This window comes from Cyphellophora attinorum (genome assembly GCF_001299255.1).
Source record: "Cyphellophora attinorum strain CBS 131958 chromosome Unknown Contig43, whole genome shotgun sequence".
Lineage (NCBI taxonomy): Eukaryota > Fungi > Ascomycota > Eurotiomycetes > Chaetothyriales > Cyphellophoraceae > Cyphellophora > Cyphellophora attinorum.
In genome coordinates this window covers 137570-155124 of record NW_017253271.1, presented here as the reverse complement: position 1 = coordinate 155124, position 17555 = coordinate 137570, and the positions used below count along the sequence as shown (strand labels likewise).

Sequence of the window (17555 nt, the reverse complement as noted above, 5' to 3'; positions counted from 1 at the left end):
AGCGCGACGAGATCCTGGTATCTTAAAAGAGAGTCCCGATGAGGAGAGAGAGCAGCAAACTACCTTTGAGGATCCATGGCCTTATAATCCATCGACACAGGATGTGTTCTGTTGACGTCGATCAATATGTCGAGTCGATGCCAGTCCGTCCGCGATACGAGGCGTACTTCACACGAACGACCAACCATTTCTCTGGCTTCGAAAGCGGCAAGGTAGTGCCTTCATACCTCGACGCAGGGGTACTCGACACTCGAGGCTATGCTTTCGACCCACGAAGTTGCGCCCAGCAAGTCGGTGATCTCTGTTCACCACACGACTGTGTCCCGTCACAACGCAAACGCCATCTCTGGTGTCGAAGTCAGATACTATGGTCGCTTCCGAAGTTATGCATCTTCGCGGTCTTCGTGGAGGTCACATGTTGAGATTGACAGACTTATAGACCCATCACTTATGAGCCCGAAGATACGAACCATCGAATGGTCGTCCGACTTCGCCTGCTGTTGTGAACAAGACCAGCACCTCTCTCGAGCCTGGCGGCAGGAATCCTTCTCGTACCAGCATCGTGCAGCAAGCCACCGTCAGGAACTTGCTTGATCTCTATTTCCGACGAGGCAGACTCACTGACAATGTAAGACGTATTTCCTCGAGATCGATGTATCAAAGAGACGGCAAGTTACGAGCACGATGGCAACACGAGGCGGTTGAACTCAACGCCAAGAGATAGCCGAATTCTATTTTCATTGGTCCGGAAAAGGGATGCCAATGTGGGGCTGAGCAGTTTGAACTTCTTTGCTTCTCCGCGAACACGACTGCTGCTTTTTTTGCAATGTTACGGCCCCAATATCGGCTGTCCTGAACACGAGTTGGTCGCAGACAGGTGTGTGACTGGACTGTGGAAGATCCCTTGGCAGTCAAGGCTGCATACTGGCGAAATCTGCCCTCAGCATCGCCGCCCCCTGAAGACGGTATGTAGGTAGGCAGGCAATGAGGAAGAAGGTGGGTGGCAGTCTGCTTTGAGGGGTTGCTGATCGCTCTCGCTGTTCTTCTCGAAATTCCTCCTTGATCCCACCGCTGTTCTGCTAGTCTCAACGCTGCAAGATGAACGACAAGAAGGTCAGCTTCGTCATGAACAACTGTGAGAAGTATCTGCCCGTTATCGCCGATGACGACGACGACACGTCTCATCTTCTGAATGCAGAGTCAGAGGCCTCATCACGACCGTTGCATACCCTCAGATCATCACGAGCTTCAATGCTCGCCCTCCTCACCATCTTCTTCGCTTCATGCGTCATCTCCTCGCTCTGCGGCCTCATTGTCGGCCGCCGATATCCCTCTGACAGCGGCGCAATACATCACGTGTCAAAGTGGTCTCCTGTCGTTGACGGCGTGCCAATGAGCTTCCACATAGAGCAGTTCAATGGCACGTTTGTGCACGAGAACATCTATCGGCAAGATGCCAGCCCGGAAGTGGATGCGGCTTGGGACGGACTGGGCGTGCGTTGTACGTGTCTATACCGCCCTCCCCTGGTCCACCTACTCCTCTGATACAATCGAGACTCACAGTGTTTTTGTAGTCCGCAACATCATCGTCCCTGCCAAGGATGCCCATCGCGTCGGCTTTCGGCCACAAGACCACATGCAGCTGAATTCGAAGTACGGGGGAGGGTATCCCGCTTTCATCGAGGGCTTCCATCAGCTTCATTGCTTGAATCTGCTCCGTCAAGGGCTGTGGTACAACTACGACTACTACCACAGTCAAGGCGACCTTGCTTGGGGTGACCCGGAGGATGTTCAGAGGTGGCATGTTTGTAAGTATACTCTTACTCAACCACGTTCTCCTCCCGACTCGTCCGGCCCACACGAGTATCCCGACTAACAATTACCAAGCACACTGTCTCGACTTCCTCCGCCAACACCTAATGTGCACCATCGACATCGGTGTCTTCGCGTCGGTGTGGGTGAACAAGACAGAGCCGAAGCCCTTCGTGGACTTCAATACGCGGCATACCTGTCGAGACTTCAATGCGGTGAGAAAGTGGGCGAGGGAACATCAAGCGCCCGAGAACCCGCCGGCGGATTGGATCTTACCGCCGACGCCGGGGGATGGGGTGAGGGTGTTGGATTTGGCACCGTAGGGGGTCCCAAGGGAGCTGGGACTGGTGGTATTCGCCCCACCTAGTAGCAGTGGATGCTACTATGGCATGGCAATGCGCTGGTGAGACTGCGATTGGGTCGTGAGGAAGAAGAAGAAGAAAGTGTCGAGGGCGAAGCGAATACTTATACTCTTTGAAAGCAGTGAAGACCAAGCTAATCCGAAACGTCATCGTTCTGACTCGAGAAGAATCTATTCACTGTTTGTTGCGTCACTCTCATTTGGTGAGTATGGGTGCTGGGGAACCGGAAATGCTAGCAGACATGCATTTTCGTAGATGAAGTGAGAGACAACAGAGGTAGTCTTGAGCTTTTGTTAATGACTACCATCGCTGTTCCAGTAATCAATACCTGAGATCCCCTGATCGCAATGCCTTTCCATTCTCACTCACAGAGCCTCTACGAGCTGCCCCAGCATCTTCCTCTTCTCTCCGTGCCTCTCGACTTACAGCAACGCAACAGCTCCCATGACGCCAGCGCCGACCACGCCCCATCCGGCAGCAGTGGCGATCGCGCCAGCGCCCGCACTCGAAGCCGAAGTCGCACTGGTACCCGCATCCGTAGCACTTGCCGTCTCCGTAGCATTATCGCCGTGACCCTCGTGATCCTCTTCGGCCATAGTGGTGTTGGCCAAGGTGGTGCCCGTAAAGGCCTCTGCTGTGATGCCGGTGTTGTTGGTGCAGGTTTCTGGGGTTGCTGGGGATGTGTTGGTGAAGGTAATGTCTGCGCACTGTTCAAAAGCAATTAGTTCACTTGTTGCTGCATCGGGGAGAGAAGATCGAAACTTACGTTATACAGCCCATTCCCAGCATGTCCATTCGTAATAACCTGCACAGTCGCATTCGTGCCCTCCTCAATCCCCAGACTTGCCACATCTACAGGTAAACTCGCCCAGCAGAAATCACCCAAGCCGACTTCGCTCACGGTAGGGTTGAGCTCGACGTTCAAGCACTGCCGGGATCGTTGCCGATGGCGAGGAAGACGGAGATCAGGTTCTCGTCGTGGCCGAGTTCCATGGAGAGGGGCAGGCCGGAGGTTAGGCTGATGGGGATGCGGGTGCTGGCGGGGGTGGGGTAGCCGCCGCAGGGGAAGTCGGCTTGTTTGTCGGTGTCTTCGCCGCGGGCGGCGGGGAAGTGGAGGTGGAAGTGGGCGGTGGTCAGGGCTGGGAGGAGGGTGATGAGGCGATTGAGGTGAGGGAGGCCATGTTGAGTGGTGGTGGGCTGTTGATGGGTTGAGTTCTGGGCGGTGTCTGGGCGTTTGAGTGGCACGTCGTTCGAGATGGTTATCGAAGACGAGAAGATGATGGAATTGGCCTGATAATAGCCGGTAGTGATGGAGAGAAAGATTCAAGAGAGGAAGTCAACGGGATAGGTATATTTAACCTGCTCAAAAGTTCTCGGCTAGTGCGTGAGATCGTCCCTCGTACCTGACTTGACCGCTTCGGTGGCATCCGCTCACGAATGTCACGGTCGGGTGGTTCGGTGGTGGTGGAGCGCTTTCCATGATACCTAACTCAACTCACATAGCGTGGCTCGAGCTTTGTGCCCTCATGTAGCACAGACCGCCCCGTAGCAAACTCATTTTGCGGTCTTTCAGCGAGCCTGCGAGACGCGTCAAGCTGCCAGCTTCTTTGTTGACCCTTCGACTTCCGCGCAGTTGAGCCGGTGGAAAGGTTGACGGACGTGAGAAAACGTGCTCATAATCTTGGCATCGAAGCCCGGATCGTTCTAGGCTGGAGAAGGTGCTCCGCTGGGCGTTGTTGCTGCCAATAGGACTACAGTTTCGGCGGGCGGGCTACGCTTGGCGGTCAGGGTCTAAGCAGGGGGAATCACAGGTGAAAATGTGCTCGTCGCTGGCTTCGTATCAACCTTAGGAGTCCTTCATGGTTCTCGGCCTCTTCGGTCTGTTGTGCTTGTTGCTTTGCCGTGTATCGCTGCTGCTCCCCTTCCCGTCACTCATTCCATCCATGCCGTTGCGGCTTCCCACAAATCTATGGCCCATGATGTCGCCTTCGCTCCGAGTCCGCTGACCTCCTGCGATTCCCACCCCTCCTGTTCCAGCACGCTGATCTGCTCCTTCGCCTTCTTCTCCGCCTTCTCCTTCTCCCGTCGCTCCACCAACAACTCCCGGTGCTTCTCACTGGTGGTCTTGCAGTTGTCGCAGCCGTCAACGAGGATGTTCTTGAATGCGAGGGTTTCCTTGCTGCAGCGGCCAGTGCGGAGCTTTTCCCACCAGCATTTGATGACCTCGCTGCGGGCGCGAGGCTCGATCTCATTGTTGCACTTGGTGCAGGTCTCTGTGATGTATGTGCGAACGCACATTCTGGCGGTCGGCGGCGGTAGTGGGATGTGTTGGGTGAGGCGTTGCGGGAAGTCGAGCTGGAGTGCTGCTTATGGTCCGAAAATGGTGGTTTTGCTTCAAACAGGTGTGTATGTGGCTCGAGGCGCAATTATGTGATGTGAAATGGTCTCATGGTGAGTGTCGTGCCTGCAAAGCAGCAATTTATCTTGTGAAAACAAAATCGCCTGGGCCAGGCATTTCAATTTCTGCTGGCAACGTCGACGCGTCAAAGCAGAAAACATGAAATACAATCACGGGAACTGGGGTGGGAGCACGTGAGGACACTCTGTCACTGTGAAGATGAAACAGCAAAGCATGCCACTTCCTTCTGCTGCAGAGCCAGTAGACTGGAACCTTTGTTGCCAGTTCCAGCTGCCAGCAAACCTAACTTTATTGGAACCGGAAAAGAGCAATAGAGGAAATGTTCATGCTAACATTGTAGAAACACATCGACACTTCCTTGTTCGATTGCAAGTGCTGGGTACACCTCATCAGCAGCTGATGACCTTGTCGTCATCAGATGGTGACGGACTTGAGTCGGGAACCACAACACGCTGAACAAATACGCAGTTTCTTCCCCAGAGACTGCCGAAGGGCACATGAAGCAGTTCGACAGGCACGAAATATATCTTACTGACTGGCATTAACTCAGCTCAATCCTCGACCATCGCCCTCCGTGCCTCCTCGTCCAGCAGACTCTCCCTATCTTCCTGCTCCTCCATCTTCTGCAGCTTCGTCCGACCCCTGGCCTTGTTCTTTCCCCTCACACTTGCCGAAATCAGCACACTCATCGCCTTCGTCCTTCCCTGCCGTCCGATCGCCAAATTATCAAACGCTGGGCTCGTGGCCTTCACCACAGCACTCATAACGCGCTGTACTCTATTGCCGACGGAGCATTTTCCACAGGGCTCAAGCTGCACGCGCGTAATGACCGGCTTGGGAGACTTCAACAACTTCTCAGCTGCTCGCTCAGCACAAGTGCACTGCTTGCGGCATGCTGGGGATATGCCGGCACAAGGGTGTCGTCGTGGCGAGGGTGGTACGGGTATAGTCGATGTCTCTGGGTCGGCCTTCCCGCATGTGGCGCATATGGATTCAAGGTAGAATGTTGGAGAGTGTGGAGCGAAACGATGTGATCTGGTGGGGCGGACTGTGCTGAAACGGCGGTCAATGGGCGAAGAAGGTGAGTGGGGAAGTTCCCGATAGCTCTTGTTCCGGGACAGGATCGCTATGGGTGAGGGGAGGTGGCTGCGAATCTGTGTGCGCACGTTTGAGGGCAGCATGTTTGGAGTTGGCGACGTTCGGATTGGTATGAGGCACAAGGTCCGTTGGTCGTGTAGTGATGACTTGCAGAGAGTACACTGCCTCTGTCCAGATTTACAAGTATATTCGCGCAATCTTGGATCATTATTGATATCCGTGCTCGCAGCAATGGTCAAATTATGCGCAGCCCCGATCAATGGACAAAAGATTTCAATAGTCGCGCATCAACCCGAGACTTTGTCTCATTCATTGTGAGAACGACCTATTCTTGCTGCAGCCTTTGTTCAAGATCACTGACCGTCGAGATCATGCACGGACCTGAGTGCCAAGGTCAATACACATACCGTAGATATTGTCCACAGCGCTTAAGCACTGCGAGAACACGCAGCCGGTTAGGCGAGGACAAGGGCAATCCGGGCTTTGGTAATTGCGATCTGCCTGCATGGGCCAGCAATAGGAATGATGCTTGAAGGAGTACTGCGATGTGAATATTACACGCTTCTACTGTGCCGGAAGCGCAACGGAGTCCTTCGACAGCCATTGTGACGGACTTCTGGGTCGTGTGAATGACATATAGAGACCATATGTGGTAGTATATGACAAAATGGAATGCCTGCCAGCCAGTGCATAGCTCAATCCAAGTGGAACCCATGCATCTGCATGCCCTTGGCCCTCTTCGTCCCAACGACGTTAGTGCACTCCTGATAGATGGAGGCGCAGACCAACTGTGGGCCACCAGTATCCATTACTCATGCTTTGAAGTTGAAACCGTCGCGGGCGCCAGCAATGTCAGCACCGGCAGCCTGGCGATTGCCGGTGGCCAGGTCCCCAAGCAGGTTACGGTCATTTGAGCCTCTGCCAGACCCTTGGTTGTTGCTATTTCGCTGGCCAGGCGGGCCTGCGTTGACGCCATTGGTGTCGACAATAATCGTGCCCCGGTTCCATTGTATAGTGCCGAACATTTTGTCCATCTCAGCGAGTCTAGGTGCGCTGTTATATGCCGCAATAGCATCGCCACAGATCTCGGGGCAGTTGTCTGCTTGGATGATGCCGCGACCAGAGCTCACCGTCACCTGCCCACTGGTAGTAATGTACTGGGCGCACAAGTTCATTGACTCCCATATAGATGTCGCGTCGTTGACTTGGCGTTTCTTCTTGTCGTTATTGTTGATGTCGTTGATAAGGGACCCAACAGCTGCTCCGGCACCGACGACGCCAGTCGCAAGCCCAGCGGCCGCTATTCCAGTGCTCAGACCTCCAGCTAGAATGGGTATTGCGAGCAGCGGCGCTGGGCACGGCTGCGCGAAGAGGAGCAGGCCGATTGCCGCGGCAGCGGTTATACTTGTACATGAAGGAGACATGTTTGCTGGCTGAACTGTGTCTTGACTGATGAGTGGATGCTCCGCAAGCGTGTGGCAACAGCTAAGAGAAGAAGAAAGGAAATAGAATTTGCCGTACAGTGATTGAAAGGCAGGGACCAATTTGAGGACTCGCCTTATATAGCACGCTCTGGCTGTACTGCGCTTCGTGACACTTACGCAGTGTATGCTCGTGGAGGTTCCTTACCAGGTGCTTGGGCCGTTGTGATGGTCGGCAGCTTCTGGAGGACCTGCTGTAAGCAAGCGGTGCTATTTTTGATCTAGACATCACCAGTGAGATGCGATGTGGTCCCGAATTTGTCGCTAATCTGGACCCCAAATACCGCGATCTGGGCAGCTAGACTTACGTTTGAGTGTGCTTAGCTGACGCACTTGGTCCTCTGGGTCTAGCATCAAGACAGGATTCCGATATTACGACGTGGATATGCTGTCCCTCGTCGATAGAGTGAAGAATGGCGCTCGCTTCACACCTCGTACACCAGAAGTTCGCCATCTTTCCACACACAGTAGCTGAGTCCATACAACGTGTCCGTGTACGTTGAATGTCGTGCTTCCCCCTTAGTTCACAATTCGAACAAATGGTTGTACAGTAAAAAGAAGGGCAGCCTGTATCAAATGCGACGACGCTTTGGTGACGGAGAGGGATCGGTCTACCATCGGATTACAGCCTGAAGCCTGTGGCGGCCCTAGACGATGCAGCTGATGAGGTCTGGACACGACCGTCGGTCGTCGGTCGTCCAAAATCTCTAATGCCGTCGGGCTTGGCGGCCACATGCTTGGCACGAATCCTGTCAGATTGTTGGCACTTTTGCAGTGGAACAGGCGGTGGGTTATCAATATCGCTGGACTGCAGGAGATGGCATGCTCACCTAGTGTGACACGGATTCTGTACGGTAACAGGACGATGGCTGTAGTATCCGGCGGTGTTACCCTCTTGCGAGCCCTACCCAGCTATCATTTGCCCGACGGCCACATCTGCAAGCAAGCATGTGTCATGGTGGTATGTCATGTCATTACTCTGCTGTACCATCATGTATGTCTGATAGTCATTCCGCCGTCCACAGGTATCGTTGCCCCATGCAAATACGACGAAGCCGGCAGGCAAATACTGACTGTGACCTGCGCGACCTCTTCGGGATCTGCATACCTCCTCATCGGCACCCGTCTCTTCGCATAGCTCTCCTTCAACTCCGGCGGAATCCGCGCCGTCATGCCTGTAATGATAGGCCCCGGACAGACGGTGTTTACCGTGATGTTCTGATACTTGCCCAGCTCAACCGCCATGCTCCTTGTCAGGCCAGTGACAGCACTCTTTGTGGCACTGTACGCAGCGTTCGCTGGTCCCGTGACGAAGTGCTCCGTGCTCGCAATGTTGACGATCCGCGCGGCCTCGCTCTTTAGCATTGCAGGAACGCATGCACGAATAAAGATGACGAGCGCGTTCAGATTGACGGCGACAGTCTTGTCCCATCGCGTCTCGAAGGACTCGTCATCATCAAATGCACCGCCACCGAGTGAGATGCCCGCATTGTTGATCAGGATATCCAGCTGACCACCAAAAGACTCAATCACTTCCTTGCAAACAGCCTTGATGCGCTGCCGATCCGCGACATCACAGGTCCACCCCTGAGCTCGACCAGGGTGGACTTTGTTGATCTCGTCAACCACGACTGTCACTCCTGCGTCCGTGAGGTCCAGGACAGCGACTTGAACGCCTTCGTCTGCAAGGATCTTCGCGGTTTCGCGACCCATACCGGATGCGGCTCCCGTGACAATTGCTTTCTTGCCTTGAAGAGACCGAGAGAGCTTTGTTAGTCTGCCGGCTGGGGCGGGAACGTTTGTCAAGTGTGACTGCAGGATGTCGAGCCGGTCGAGTGCCTGGCGGGCGTATTTGTCTGGTGTGCCGGACATGACGGATGGTTCATTCGAAGCTGTGGGTAGTTCTACGTGGGTGCCCCGGGCAGGTGACTCAACCTCGATGCCACTGATGATGCAGATGGTTGACTGGTACTGCCTCCGACCGCATCACGCCCTGGAATGGTCAACTCATGTGCTCTCCTTAAAGTGCGACAAAGTACGTACGACGTCTACAGCCGAGGGAAGAGTCGCCTCGGCTGGACGGCCAGCTCGAGGTGATAAGAGCTGCTAAATCCGGTAGGCGAACCTTGCTGATCACAAATGTGACCATGCGGTCTCATCGCGCTTCCAAGGTTCTTCATTACACGTACGCAAGACTATAGTGCCTGACTTCCCCCTTCTGCCGCCTCGACTAGGTCGAGAGCTCGCTCAGTGAGCCGCCCAATGGTACCAAGATCCATAATCTCGAGCACCGAGATCTTGGCTCGAAACACCTGCCGCCACCAGCTTTGGAAGTCAATTGCGATTAGTGAATCCATCCCAACGTCCTGTATCTTGACGAGGCCGATACTAGTGCTGTCTCTCGACAACAATGGCTCCAGATCCATGCCCGTAGTGATGCACAGTCGCTCTAAGATGGCTTGTGCTACGACGTCAAAGGCCTCCTGGCGGGACATGGTACCGATCAACGGAGCCGCCAGAAGTTTCGACAAAGCTGCCATCCTTGTGCTGGAAGACCGCGAAGTCGAGTGCGCCTGACCTGGAGAGCGAGTCTCCTGTCGTCGCCTCTCGATATCCTCCAGGTTCTGATATGCCGAGAAACGGGCATCGCCTGACCAAGGAGCCCTGCCTGCACCGCCTACGGATCTCGGATGAAAACCAGGAATTACCTGAGCAGAAGTTGATGTAGGCGTCGATTGAATGATCGCCAGCTCGAGTGCTGCCAGAAATTCATGCTCAGGCGTGAATCTGAACAGCGGAGCCATCTTGGACTGGACATCCTTGCGTCCGCTCACGAAGCCAATGTCCTCGACGGGTCCAATGTCGATGACTGAAGCAGCAAGGCCTTGGTTTCGCCGATACTGCGCGAAGGCATCGAGGAACGTGTTGGCAGCGGCATAGTTGCTTTGGCCATGCCACCCGTGGAGGCCGTTCTGCGACGCGAACATGACGAAAAAGTCAAGAGGCGTCGGCAGTGTCAAGCACGCTTTGTGGAGATTCATCGTGCCCGTTACCTTTGGTTCTGTGGCAGCGAGCCACTCCTGCTCGGACATATTGGCAAAAGTAACATCCTAAGGACGAGCATTAGGCACGCAAATCGCAACAGAAAGAAGTTTCGAACTTACCTGAAGCTCCATGGCCATCTGCAAGATCCCAGATATCGGCTTTCGCGACATGCGGACAACATTGGAAACAACTTCAGGGTCGACCACACTTCCCTTCACAATATCAAAAGCACAGCCCATTGCACTCAGCTCCTCGAAGAACGCATCGGTGGCAGTGGAGCGCCCAGTACGAGAGATGAAAACAAAGTGGCGTGCTCCATGCTCTGCCATCCATACTGCAACTGCCTGGCCTAGACCTCCCAATCCACCGACCAGGAGGTAGCCAGCATCGGCACTGAAGCTTACGCCAGGACTTCGAGTCGGCTGAACAATGCTTGCTTCGTTGACGTTCGTGGGCATCGTAACCACTACCTTACCCATGTGCTCGCCCTTCTGGAAGTAGCGGAAGCATTGTTCGATCTCCGCGGCCTCATAAGTCTTGATCGGTGCGAGAGGTTCAATGAGGCCCATATTGAGTATCTTGGTAACGTCTTTCATCAGGCTGTCCCATCTCAGTCAGCTAAACCTCTTGCCGTCCTGCCCTCAAGCTACTCACCTAGCACACAGCTCCGGCCGCTCAGCTACGACATGTGCGAGATCGACACCACGATAGCCACGATTTTGCGAAAAGTTGGCCATCCGTAGCGCGCCTCCATCTTGCATGTCGCGTTTTCCCAGCTCTAGCATTAGTCCAAACTCGGCAAGGCAGTCCCAGGACGCGTCCAGGAGCTCTCCGGAAAGCGAGTTGAGGACAACGTCAACTCCTCTTCCATTTGTGGCTCTGAGCAGATCATCTTTGAAAGATGTACTGCGCGAGCCAAAGATGTGATCTGCTGGAATGTCGAATCTGGTCTGTAGGTATTCGGCCTTCTCCGCACTCCCCACGGTCGCGAAGATCTGCCATTATCAAGTCAGCGCACGTTCTTCGCTAGAAAATGGATAAAGCTGGAAGCATACCTCAACGCCGGCGTTCTGGCATAAGCGAATTGCAGACAGGCCGATGCCACCACAAGCGGAATGAATCATGATGGTCTGGAAAACGGATTAGTAGCAGCCAATACAGGACACATCTGCGACAGTCTGATGAGTCGGGACTGCTTACCATGCCCCGATCGATCTTAGCAACGTAGTGCAAAGCCAGCATGTTTGTGCAAAACACGCTGTAGATCGATGCCGCCTGCTCGAAAGCGATATACTCCGGCAGCTTTGCACATCTCAACCGCGAGACGATGAGGCTAGTCGCAAAGGCACCTTCGGTCAGCACCGCAACATGATCGCCTATGGAGAGATCTACGACATTTGCTCCAGTCGCGGTCACTATGCCTGCAGCTTCAATGCCCAGGCTTGGGCTCGATATAACGCCCATAGCGGTCAAGACGTCCTGAAATCATTCGATCAGCCTTGTTTTGCTCGAAGTTGCGGTCGACGACTTACCCTGAAGTTCACCCCAACCGCTGCAACTTTGACCTTGACCTCATCCGGTCCTATGTGCGACAGTAGCTTTTGATTCTGCCATTCGAGACTCTGTAGGACGCCGGGCTGTCGGATAGCGAGGCGATTCACATTTTCCTCGTCATTGCTGGGCAGTGAAGCTGCACTGGCCAATGCTTCTTCTATCGAGTGCCACTGATAGCGACCAACGTGAATATGCCCATTCTCAAGGCGGTACTCATAGTCTCGCGACGTCTCATCCAAGAATTTATCGCCACGGTCCTGTCGTCGCCGTTGACCTTGCAAAAAGCCGGGCAAGCATTTCGACAGCTCAGCCACTTCATCATCGTTGACTTCCAGGATCGAGAAGTCCATGTCTCTTTCCAAGCGTAAAGTACGAGCTAGTCCTAGGACCATCGAGTGCCGTGGATCCCATTTTGTGGATCTCGATCCCGGGGTGATCCATACCATTCGCTGTCGTTCACGGAGACCGACGATAAGAGCTTTGCGCTGTCTGAAGCTGTCGACTTCTGCACTTTTGGACTCACTGACTGCCCATGGCGCGCTGTCAACCGAGCGTTGAGGTGCCATGTCCAACAGCGACACCACATAGTCGCCCGTTGGGACGCTTCCGAGAGCTGAAACGGCAACAGAAAATCCTGACTGCTGCAATGCCTCGCTAACGTTTTGGATGAGTTCGTCGTTATGGTCTGGCGCCACAACAAGAGATGCAAGAAGCCTTGATTCAGCTTGTTGGTGTCCAAGGAAGCGGCTTGATATCATCGCACAGAGCTGTGCCTCCTCACTCTTGCTGTCGAACACGACACTTTCGGCACCATTCCCGAAGCCAGCGGCTCGAAGCTCTTGGTCCCACCTCTCAGGACTGACATACGGCTTCGTCATACGTTCAGCGTCTCCGACCTCCGCACCGAGCCACCAGCCCGCGAAGCCGCCCATGATGAAGGAAGTGGAATTCTTCTGCGAGCATAGCTCCTGTAGCAGGAGCGTTGCGCCTGGCTTCATCACTTTTCGGATATTGGCTAGACTGCCTTGTAGGAACGCGGTCGCATGAACGACGTTTGCGGCAATGACGAGGTCGAAATCGGCCAGTTTGATGCCCTGCGAAGCTGGGTCCTGCGAGATGTCGAAGGTCCGGTACGTCATAAATGCGTGCTCCGCGAATCTCTCCTTCGCAGTAGTCAAGAATCCTTCGGAAACATCGGTGTACGCATATTCGGAACACAGCGGGTGATTGCTCGGACTGGCGGCGTACAGATGGGAAAGAACCTTTGCAGCCGTGCCACCAGTGCCAGCTCCAATCTCCAGGATGCGACAGCCAGGATTCTCATGCGCGAAAAGCTGTATGAATCTCGAATAGTCGAACCTTTCTCCCCACTGGTAGTACATTGCCAACAGAGTCTCGTCCAGAACATGCTCCAGCAAAGACGATCGGCCCTCGATAATGTCAATCAAGTTCTTGCCGACTCTGGAGATCAAGGTCGCTGCAGAATGGCTATGGTCTCTTTGGCATGCTGGAGGGCTCACAGCGGACGTGTCCAGAGAGTCTTGGACTGTCACCCAACCTGCCTCGTCGTCCTGGTTGTCAAAGTCGGCGACTGAGAGAATCCACTGTCTGTATCTCTCCAGAGATGGCGTCTTGCCTTTGATGTTGCGCAGCAAGGTAGCTCTCTGGCGGATTATGTCGAGGGTCAATTGCTCAAGCTCGTCTTGCAGCGCGGCAATGTCAGCTTCTGGCCTCAAAAGACTTGCTCGCTGTTCAGCTTTCATGAGACTTAGACAAGGTCGATACGCCAATTCAGCTGACGAGTAATTCGACTCGAACCGTGACGACGCGGCCGGTTCCCCAACTTGCGCAAGCTGCACACCTCTTGCTTGTACTGCGACTACTGGTGCACCATCGCTCGCTCCATTGAATGCATCAAAGGAGCCATGCAGACCTTGCCACTCACTGCGCTGAGCCTCAACATCAGCATTTAGGTGAAGAGTAGATGATTTTCCACCGTTGCGTCGAACGCTCATCTCAGCGATCGCAACAGGAACACAGATACCACTGAGATCTCTCGGGTGGCCTTTGACATCGGCGACCATTAAAGCCTGAAACATCGCATCGATACTTGTTGGATGTACAGCGTATGGCTGCGCTGAACCAGGGTCACTGGACGAAATTGCAGTGGCTATCGACGCAGCGGCACGCTTGCCATGTACATCTGCACTGATGTTGCGTAGTGTGGCGAAGCAAGGTCCATACTTGAGTCCACTTTTGGCCATTGTTCGATAAAGTCGCTGTTCATCGACCACCCTCGTATAACGTTGCGAGTGTACAGACCCTCTCTTCTCGACGAACCCTTCCCGAACCGTACCGGTACAGTGCAGCGTCCAGCGCGAGTTTTGGTAAGACGAGATGCAGAACTCCCACCCCGAGGAAGGTTGATTCTTTGACCACGAAAAGGGCTTCAAAGACGTGATCAGCTCAGCTGACTGGTTCTCGTGCACTACCAGTGCATTCTTGATGCTCACGTCCTTGACCGTGTACGCATCGCTGTTCCCTCCTGCAAGCTGGCGCATGCACTCGCCGACCATCGCGATGTACCCGGCCCCCGGGAAGACGATATTCGCATCAATCTGGTGATCCGCTATCCATGGAACCTCGTTGACGCGCAAGACGTTGCGCCACGTCGGCTCGAGCTCATTGTTCTCCAGAATTGGTACACCAAGAAGCTCGTGTCGCGGGAATGGCCTCATCCTCCATTGACGCGAGATGCGACTCTCGTTCCAGAGCCTCTCTCTGTGCCAAGGGTAGCTGGGAAGGTCGTGCAAGTGTCGTCCATGCGGTGTGAGAGTCTCGAGGTCGACTGGCATACCGAGACTGAACAACGTCCCTGCGGTCTTCAGCAGACATTCCTGCTGTCTTCGTGGCGCACCAAGGTGGGGATGTAAGTTGCGTTATTGACATTCGCTTTTTGTATGCACTGTCGGAGAGGTCCTCGGAGAGCACTGTGAGGTCCAATTTCAATGAACACTGTCGGCCGCGTCTGGTCCTTGAGGATCGGTGCTACTGCTGGAGCAAACAAAACTGCCTGTACCACATTCTTGGTCCAGTACGTGGCGTCGAGATGCTCTTCTGGCCTCAACAACCTGCCGTGCACTGTTGAGTAGAAGGGAACGCTGCGCTTCTTCGGCCGGATCTCGCTTCCCAGCTTCTTGGCGTACACTTCGGCAGCCGCCTCCATGTGATCTGTGACAGCAGTGTCAACCGAAGTCTTGCGGTATAAGCAGTCCCATCAACAACTTACGAGAATGGTAAGCATGATCAACAGGCAGCGTCCTAGCGAAGAGAGTCGGTTTCTCCTGCTTCAGCTTCGCTACAAGTTTCGCCAATGCAGTTTTGTCTCCCGAAAGTGTCACATTGCTGGGACTGTTGACACAGGCAACACATACACGCTCACTCAAATATGGCTGAACGTCTTCCTCGCTCATCTCCACGGCCGCCATTGAGCCATCAGATTGTCTTACTGGGAGACTCTGACCACGCCAGAAAGCCATCAAGATAGCCTCTTTCATGTTCAAAGCGCCGCTGGCATAAGCTGCAACGATCTCTCCGCTAGAGTGTCCTACTACTGCATCAGGCCTGGTGCCCCAGGATTCTAGCAGGTTGACGAGCGCAATCTGCACGGCAATGCACAACGGCTGCGAGATTACTCCTGTAATTTTCGCAACGTGCCCGGATCGATCTCGAACCATTTCTAGGAGATTTCTCGTCAGTACGCTCTCGGAAAGGGGCGAAGGCAGAACTCACTGCGTAAACACCACGAAGGAGGCTCCGATGTTGCCTGCAGCGTACGATCCATGCTCACAAGATCTGCGTCAAAAGATGGATATCGTTCTGCTAGCTGTGCTCCGGCACCTAAGGACAGCGCGCCTTGCCCTGTGAACACGAACACGACCCTTGGGTTCGTCAACGTTTCCGGAGCCATATGTGTGTGGATCAGTTGACCGTCACGACAAATGGTGAAGCCTCGTTTTCTGCGATGCTGTCTCCTGGTGTTCATCGTGTAGGCAACATTCACATCCGAGTCCGCGTTCTTCGAGACATACTCCCTTGTCTGGTCGATCATTTGCTTCAAGGACTCGTCTCGGAAAGCACTAAATGCTATCAGATGTGAGCCAGTCGATGGCTCGGCAGTGTTCAATGCACCATTGCTGTTGGAAGACCAAGACTCGATGATGGCATGAGCATTGCTCCCTCCCAGCCCAAAAGAGTTGACACTCACTCGCCTGGCTTTATGTGCTGGCCAAGGGGTCGGTGCCACAGGCACGATCAGTCCAGCTTCGCCAAACCGTATCTTCGGATTCGGTAGATTGAACTTGATGTTAGGTGGTATGACACCGTGCTCGAGCGCCAGGACCGCCTTGAAAATGCTCGTCAGGCCCGAAGCCCCCTCGGCGTGCCCTACGTTTGGCTTGACGGAGCCGATATAGGTTTGACTGCCGCCAAAGACCCGGGCCACAGCCTCCGCCTCCAATGGATCGCCCACGGCAGTCCCAGTCCCATGCATCTCAACGAAGGCTGTATCTTGTGGCGCAAGACCGCTTGCTGCATATGCGGACCTCATCAGCTCTACGTGAGCGTCCGGGTTGGGATTTGCGAATGCTGAACTACGCCCGTCGGAATTCGATGCAGTGGCCCTGATCACCGCGCGAATATGATCGCCGTCTCTCATGGCATCGTCAAGGCGTTTGACATACAGTGCGCTCACGGCTTCAGCTCGAGCATAACCTGAAGCCGAGGCATCAAAGGTCTTGCTAGATCCGTCCGGGGCCAGAGCTCCTAGGTCTGCGAGACCAGATGTATTAGTTGGGGAGAAGATAAGATTTGCGGCAGCGACGAGTGCTGCGTCGCAGTCTTGCATCTGCAGTGCTTGACACGCCGAATGGAGAGCAACCATTGATGCCGAGCATGCTGTTCGGTAAGTCACACTGCGAAGTCATCAGTAGGTCTTGATGTCAACCAAAATGGTAAGTCTCACCTTGGTCCTCTGAAGTCATACTCGAAAGATATGCGATTGCTGGCAGCAAAGTCGGACGACCCAATCATCCGATATGGTCCATGGTCAAGAGTGTCCTTCCTTCTGAGATCCTGCCAGTCTTCGCCAAACGTGCCTACGAAACAGCCGATCTTCCGACCTGACGAGTCACTCACATCCGCGCTATCTAGACATTCCTGGGTGATCTCCAGCAGTTGTCTTTGCACTGGGTCCAAATGTGCTGCCTCGGTGCGGTTCATGGAGAAGCATTCTGCATCGAAATGCTCGAGGTCGTGTCCCAAAAAGTACCCTTCAGGTGTGGTGGCTGGACCAGTGGTACGTCTCCGATGGTCGTCGAAGCTCGCTGATGCGTAGCGACTCTCTGGAATGGGTCCGCGTGCATCCTTTCCTTGTTTGAGCAGTTCCCAGAATTGCGATGGACTGTTGATGTTTCCTGGAAGTCGACATGCCAACCCCACAATGGCGAGTGGCTCGTAAAATGATGGTTGCGGTCGGCTGTCGCCAGCAGAAGTGTCTTTCGCGCTGGGCATGGTGAGTATGGTGAGGTCTAGCAATGGTAATGTCGTCGAGTGTCCCGGATCCAGAGATGAGTCTGTTGTGAAGTTGGACTTCGTACTCTCGTGCCAATGCTCATGCTAATGCCAGGGCCTTCCCGAAAATCCATCTTGCATCGATCGAAATAGAATCCTGGACCCTTCCAATCGAGGATACGTTACCTCTGTTACAATGCTGACGGTCACGTA

At 54.2% G+C, this 17555-nt stretch overlaps 6 protein-coding genes across 6 annotated transcripts; 1 reads left to right on the top strand and 5 right to left on the bottom strand.

The window, feature by feature from the left end:
• Positions 1–1098: 1098 nt before the first annotated feature.
• AB675_10170 (uncharacterized protein) lies at positions 1099–2135 on the top strand (the record flags this gene model as incomplete). The annotated part of the gene is made up of 3 exons (XM_018138924.1): positions 1099–1501; positions 1575–1808; positions 1888–2135. The coding sequence occupies 3 exons, from the start codon at positions 1099–1101 to the stop codon at positions 2133–2135; spliced, it is 885 nt and encodes a 294-aa protein (XP_017995172.1).
• Positions 2136–2596: 461 nt separating this feature from the next.
• AB675_10169 (uncharacterized protein) lies at positions 2597–4472 on the bottom strand (the record flags this gene model as incomplete). Its single annotated transcript, XM_018138922.1, has 4 exons — positions 2597–2881; positions 2941–3026; positions 3104–3464; positions 4182–4472. 4 exons carry the CDS (start codon positions 4470–4472, stop codon positions 2597–2599), a joined length of 1023 nt encoding a protein of 340 aa, XP_017995125.1.
• Positions 4473–5144: 672 nt separating this feature from the next.
• Positions 5145–5774, bottom strand: AB675_10168 (uncharacterized protein; the record flags this gene model as incomplete). Its single annotated transcript, XM_018138921.1, has 1 exon — positions 5145–5774. One exon carries the CDS (start codon positions 5772–5774, stop codon positions 5145–5147), a length of 630 nt encoding a protein of 209 aa, XP_017995157.1.
• Positions 5775–6503: 729 nt separating this feature from the next.
• Positions 6504–7115, bottom strand: AB675_10167 (uncharacterized protein; the record flags this gene model as incomplete). Its single annotated transcript, XM_018138920.1, has 1 exon — positions 6504–7115. The coding sequence occupies one exon, from the start codon at positions 7113–7115 to the stop codon at positions 6504–6506; it is 612 nt and encodes a 203-aa protein (XP_017995173.1).
• A 1047-nt stretch (positions 7116–8162) lies between these two features.
• AB675_10166 (3-oxoacyl-[acyl-carrier-protein] FabG) lies at positions 8163–9044 on the bottom strand (the record flags this gene model as incomplete). The annotated part of the gene is made up of 1 exon (XM_018138919.1): positions 8163–9044. One exon carries the CDS (start codon positions 9042–9044, stop codon positions 8163–8165), a length of 882 nt encoding a protein of 293 aa, XP_017995181.1.
• Positions 9045–9367: 323 nt separating this feature from the next.
• AB675_10165 (Lovastatin diketide synthase LovF) lies at positions 9368–17342 on the bottom strand (the record flags this gene model as incomplete). The annotated part of the gene is made up of 10 exons (XM_018138918.1): positions 9368–10282; positions 10337–10817; positions 10872–11212; positions 11273–11347; positions 11418–11696; positions 11750–14646; positions 14763–15002; positions 15061–15510; positions 15564–16744; positions 16795–17342. The coding sequence occupies 10 exons, from the start codon at positions 17340–17342 to the stop codon at positions 9368–9370; spliced, it is 7407 nt and encodes a 2468-aa protein (XP_017995121.1).
• Between the last annotated feature and the right edge of the window lie 213 nt (positions 17343–17555).